Source organism: Zerene cesonia, chromosome 22 (assembly GCF_012273895.1).
Source record: "Zerene cesonia ecotype Mississippi chromosome 22, Zerene_cesonia_1.1, whole genome shotgun sequence".
In the NCBI taxonomy this organism is placed as follows: Eukaryota; Metazoa; Arthropoda; class Insecta; order Lepidoptera; family Pieridae; genus Zerene; species Zerene cesonia.
The window spans coordinates 4,749,846-4,755,816 of NC_052123.1; the positions used below are offsets into that span (position 1 = coordinate 4,749,846).

General features: G+C 34.4%; 1 protein-coding gene across 3 annotated transcripts in view; it reads right to left on the reverse strand.

Moving 5' to 3' along the window:
* Positions 1-1,239: 1,239 nt before the first annotated feature.
* LOC119835972 (nephrin) overlaps positions 1,240-5,971 on the reverse strand; it is a 178,168-nt gene continuing 173,436 nt past the window's right edge. For 2 of the 3 annotated variants that reach the window (XM_038361105.1, XM_038361106.1), the window contains exons 27-29: positions 5,751-5,874; positions 5,043-5,140; positions 1,241-2,290 (exon numbers count right to left, since the gene is read on the reverse strand). In XM_038361105.1, the coding sequence (XP_038217033.1) occupies positions 2,036-2,290; positions 5,043-5,140; positions 5,751-5,874 (477 nt within the window). In that variant the 3' untranslated portion in view covers positions 1,241-2,035. Of the gene's footprint in view, positions 2,291-5,042; positions 5,141-5,750; positions 5,875-5,971 lie in introns of all 3 variants that reach the window. The other variant, XM_038361107.1, reaches the window with a different exon arrangement.

The window sequence follows — 5,971 nt, forward strand, 5'->3', positions numbered from 1 at the left end:
GGAAATATATTTCGAGAAATTAGTTATATTCCATTTTCAAATGCTAATAACGCTGTAGCTGTAATTTAATAGATTATGTACTTCATTACACACTACATGTAATTAATTTGAATTGAGTTTCAAACATGCATTTTTATTTTATCAAATTATGTTTGTCAAATGAAATATGAATTGTCAAAACATATTTTCAACTTTATATCTGCAACTTTAAAGAACAATGTTGCATAAAAGTAACATAGATAAGGAGTAAAATCCAAATTCACTAGTGCTCCAAGACTTAGCCTAAATGACAAGCTCTTGAATTGAAAAACACTCATCTTACTTACATACTTGATGTATGCAACAAAATGTAATGAAATTACCCTATTAATTTAAAAGTATCAAAATTTAAGACGAGGAAGAATTAACTAGGATAACATAAAAGAAAAGAAATTTGGGCGTTAAGAATTTTTCTAATTCAGTTTTAAATAACTTTTGTTAAGTGATAACTGAGGAGATAATTTAAATCTTAGCATCATTTTATCTTAAATGACATCAAATAAATTAGCCAATCGTAAGCCGTTGTTGTGTTCCGCTCTCCCATTGGCTAAAACTAGACCTAAATTATCTCCCTAGTTAATTTTAACGAAGTACTAGACTTATAATCTAAAGAAATTTTCGTTTCAATTAGTATAGATTTGGCAATACCTTAAGTTATTTTATTCTCAAAATGGCGTAAAATTATAAGGCACGGTTGAGTACTTGACTAAATTTTTATTTTAATTTATATAGAAGGACGTATAACGTAGCTACGATGTCTACCTAAAGTAAGGTTGGCAAAAATATATGAGGATCAACAAACTTTGGCACTTTACCTTTAAATGTACCTATATGTAAATGAAGTTACATTTATTCAAATAGTAAATGAATTACTTGATATGTCCGTAATTGCATACAAAGGAAAGGAAAAGGAAAAAAACAAAAAATAAAAAACAAAAATACAATTAGCTCATTTTTATTTAAATTCGAAAATGTAACATTAAATGTTTTGTAAATATAATCGTATTTCGTTGGATGGACTTTCGAAATGTTCAAATAATTCACAATTTGTTACATTATTTTTTCAGTTCATCTGCAATTTCACAATAAAATAATAAGAATTGAATTAAAAATAAAGAATTAAGTAGCTTAACTTAAAAATAAAATTAATAAAAAAAAACTTTGGTATCTGTATTAAAACCGATTAATTTTGTATTTAAAAAAGCTATTACAGAGAAATAAAAATTATAATTACATAATCTATTTACAAATAATTGTAAGCGGAGTATAAATTAAAATATTTAATTAAAAACTTATCTTTATTGTCAGTTCGCGCTTGAGTATATTTTATTTACAATGAGATTGTAGAAAGACAACTGGCTGTATACAATATACAAATGTGGATGCCTTGCAGTAAACGCAACACATTTCAAAAGATATACCTCTCATTCATTTATTCATTTACGCCATTCATTCATTAAAACTAAGATTTTCATTTAACAATAAATGCAATTCACACGAACAATCATTCGCATTCAAACATTAACTTTGGGATCAATTCAAAATTTTCCCATAAATTTTGTAAAATAGAATCAAAATCATTAACAATAATCGTCTATTCTAAAAATCAAAGAGATCCGTCAAGGGAATCATTATAATCGGCAAACGATTAAAAATTACGCACTAAAAATAATTACAATAACAATCAATCAATCACCAATCAATTAAATGTTGATTGTTCATCAATCGCTAATGTCTTTTGGACGTCCTAATGTACAATATTGATAAGTCAGTCAAACAAAGTTTGATAAAAATCAAACGGTTAACTTTCATTCCTATCTAAATACCATGGACACTTAATTTGCAGTTCGATCATTGGTATCACAATAATGAATTAATATCTATCTAAAATTTTAACTAGTCCGTGATGTATTTACACTGCACTCGTAATTGAACAATCACTTAACAATCCCGAACAAACGTGTTCACTTCCAATCAATCAAATTTGAACAATCACTTACACTACATGTGTTTCACTTCGCTGGTTGTACGATTCATCGATCGTGACGTTTTGTTTTTTATCCTTCTTGATGGTCCCGTACTGTGGGACGTCTGATGTTAGGTTCTGGACAGTTAGGATTTGGTTTGAGCTATTCTGTGGCGTGCTAGATGACACGGGGCTTCCATACTGGTTGCCGTATTTGTGCCGCGACGGGTCTTTGAGTATCGACTGTGGTTGTTTCACGGTTGGTGTGTGATTCATTGGTTGGTGCTGGAACAAAAACATTATATTAGAACTGATTGATGATAGCACCAAACTTACGTACTTATTTTTCTTGTAGAGGCGTTATTGAGATAAGCTTTTTGATTGATTTACGCGCTAATCTCAGAACTAACTGGGCACATTGGGATGTTGATGATTTTGATGAATTTGCCACTGAGACAGTTTGCGATCCGAGAAGGGACAAACGAGTCATAGTAGTTTCTATCCCAGAAATTCATACCCCGAACCCCTGGGCTCTCTATCCTCTCCTTTGACGAGGGCGAAGCCCCGAAAGGAGAGTAAGAGCGAACCTTGACTTGTAACGTATACATTTATTGGGTAATATCTCTGTGATCTAAAAGGATAGTTCAAAAAATAAAAATACACAAAAAACAGGCCACTTGGAACAAATAGCTCGAGACAACAGACAATTAATTATTATAACCGACGTTTCAAAAAACGTCGCAAGGTTCTCTATTCGTAGAACACATCTATTGTGTTAAAAAAATAATCGACTAGAAACTAGAGACGAGAAACTGAAACGTTTAAGTAAGCGGTCCAGACTAGCATAATCCTACTTCCTAATATCCTACTAATATTATAAATGCGAAAGTTTGTTAGGATGTGTGTGTGTTTGTTGCTCTTTCACGTAAAAACTACTAAAACGATTGCAATGAAATTTGGTACGTAGATAGCTGGAAAACTGGAATAACATATAGACAACTTTTTATCCCGATATTCCTACGGGATATGGTCTTACGCGGGTGAAACCGCGGGGCGCAGCTAGTTCAGTAATAAAGTGCAAAATTACTAAACAATTTTATACAGAGGAAACTGTCAAAATCGCGAAATTTAAACGTATAAAAAGGGAGTTTTTTTGCATCGCAATTTACATAATTTCGACCGCTGTTGCGTTCTGCATATTTCTCTACATAACATACTTATGTAAATGAATGAGGAATGAACTAAAACCTGCTTGAATAATCCTAGATGCAAAAACAGTTTTTTATCTGTGGAACACTTTTTTTTATAAATGCATAATTTTTTACCAGCTTGCTCTACATACATTTTGTATTGATAGTAAAAAATTCAAATGAAAACACTTATTTAGCGAAATGTTGGAAAAACTTTTTTGTGATTGTAAACATAATTTTATATACAAATTCGTTCAATATTTGTAATTAAAATTGATATTGTAATTAGAATCATTAATTTATGTAATGAGGTGGTTATAGCTGACTCGGATCAGACAAAATTCACGAAACACATCTTAGTAAGATACGAATCTACACCTTTTAGCCAAGTCACTAACCACTGCACCATATGCAATATATCGCCTATATATTGAACAAATATCGACGCATAAATACATATTTTTAATCTATTAGATTGTCTTTGAATAACTCACTAATAGATATCAAAGAACACAAAGATCTAAACAAATTATTAATATTGCATGTTCAAACACAGAGATAAGACAATCCTATTTCATATTTATAAGTGTTTCGTTCAAAGCTTTTTACATTATCCGATACGATGTCGGCTGCAGATATTTTCTATAATTTTATTGTTAATAGATTCATACATTTTACGATGAGATGTGTAAACTCAAAAAAGGAATAAACTAGTTGTAACACTGACCATTAAACAATGGTTAAAACCTTCTATAGAAGGGTTCGGTAAGTGTTGCACCAAAAATATGAAACGTAAACAGAAATGTAATTTCATTCACATGAAAAAACTTTCCATAGTTTTGAAGTGGACGAAATTGAATTTTTAAGATTGACTAGCTGCGCCCCGCGGTTTCACCCGCGTAAGTGCATATCCCGTACGAATAACGGGATAAAAAGTTGCCTTTATGTTATTCCAGTTGCCCAGCTATCTACCTACTAAATTTCATTGCAATCGGTGCAGTAGTTTTTGCGTGAAAGAGTAACAATCTTACACACATCCTCACAAACTTTCGCATCAATAATATTAGTAGGATGCAGACCTAGGTATAATTTAAATATGGCGAAACAAGTAGTCCCGCAACTATAATAAAGCATTCCACATCCGATATCGCATCAACATCGTACCGACATATCGTGCACTCTAAACAACTTCCCGCAATACATGGCGCTACGGTCTTTGTGAAATCGTATAAAATACAACATGTATTGGAAAATGAATTCCTCGAACGACACAATTAGTTCCGATCCTCAGTCGGCTTCCGGGAATAAAGGGGAAATGTTTTAATGCCGGGGCTTATTTTATATAGCCAAGTGCTTGTCCAATTAGTTTTTCCTAGATGTAAGGAAGGAGTGGGAGGGGGGGAGTGGTTATAATTATTGATTTAGATGCGATTATTTGTTTAAAGCAAATTGCGTGAAAATGTCTCGTAATAATGTACTTCAGAACACTTATAATGACCGTCTAAAAGTATGTCTAGGCTAGGCAAATTATGAACATGGAATAATTTTTGGACGTTAAGGGAAGGTTTGGGTGCTAAATTAAAAACAGCCGCTTTCAAATAGTCAGATTTAAACTGGACCCCATGGAAGCCCAGTCACTTCACCCAGTCGAAAGTTCCGGGTGAAAACGAACTACCTTTTTTTAATCGGTTGAACATACGGAAATTGGGGGGAGGATGCAGAAAGTTAGCTTAGGGTAATTGGTATCAATAGGTCATTAATTAAGTAGGGTGTTGGGGGTGTGTGGGGGGTGTTGGGGGTGTGGAGTGTGTGAGGGGTGTGGGGGGTGTGTGGGGTGCGGGGGTTACCTGCGCGCAGCCGCCGGGGTGCAGCACGGTGACGTCGGGCGGCGGCACGGCCAGCTTGTCGAGGCGGCGCCGCAGCGTGCCGCCCAGCGACTGCCGGTCTGTTATATTATATATTGTTAGATGGAACTTTTAGTTTTATATGTTTTGGATGAGTTATTCTTATATAAATAGCACCTTTTCCTGCCGAAACTTGTTTAAATGTCGAATACAATAAAATGTCGCCTTTCTTTGAAACGGAAAAATTTCAGCCCTTTGCGTTTTATATATTCAAATGTTTCAAAGCTTTTTTTCTTATATCTTTATGGTAACTTATTTGATTTTGATAGTTCAATGGGCCGATGCTCCCAATATCAAGAGATTTTTTTTATCCTGTACAAACATCAATTATACATATTATATTTGCCCCGATGTACTAAAAGTTACTTTAATTAAATTTTTCGTTTTGTGTAAACATTCACTAGCTATATATTTAATAAAGCAAACCCATGCAACAATATTTGTTATATTACATAACTAGCTGCACGCCCCGGCTCCGCGCATTTATCGTAACTTAAATAATATTAACTATCCTATCTTTTAAGATGATAAACTGGTGGAATTTCATTAAAATATATTGAGCAGTTTAGAAGTTCATTGCGGACACACAACGCGACACATCATTTATATATATTAAGATTTTATTGCCCCATGCCCATTGCCCCAACTCACCGTCCATGCAGCCGAGCGGGCTGGTGAGGTGGGACGGCGAGCCCACCCCGTTGGCGAGGTGCGGCTTGCTCAGCGGTTGCGCGCTGTACTGCTGCGGCGGGGTCGGGGTTCGACCCGCTTGCTGCTGGTAGAACATCATCAGGTTAATGAATAGCAGTGGGGGTTCAATGGTGAAGACCTCCAACTTCAAATAAGTTGGGGGTTCGAGGCCAGAACGAGAA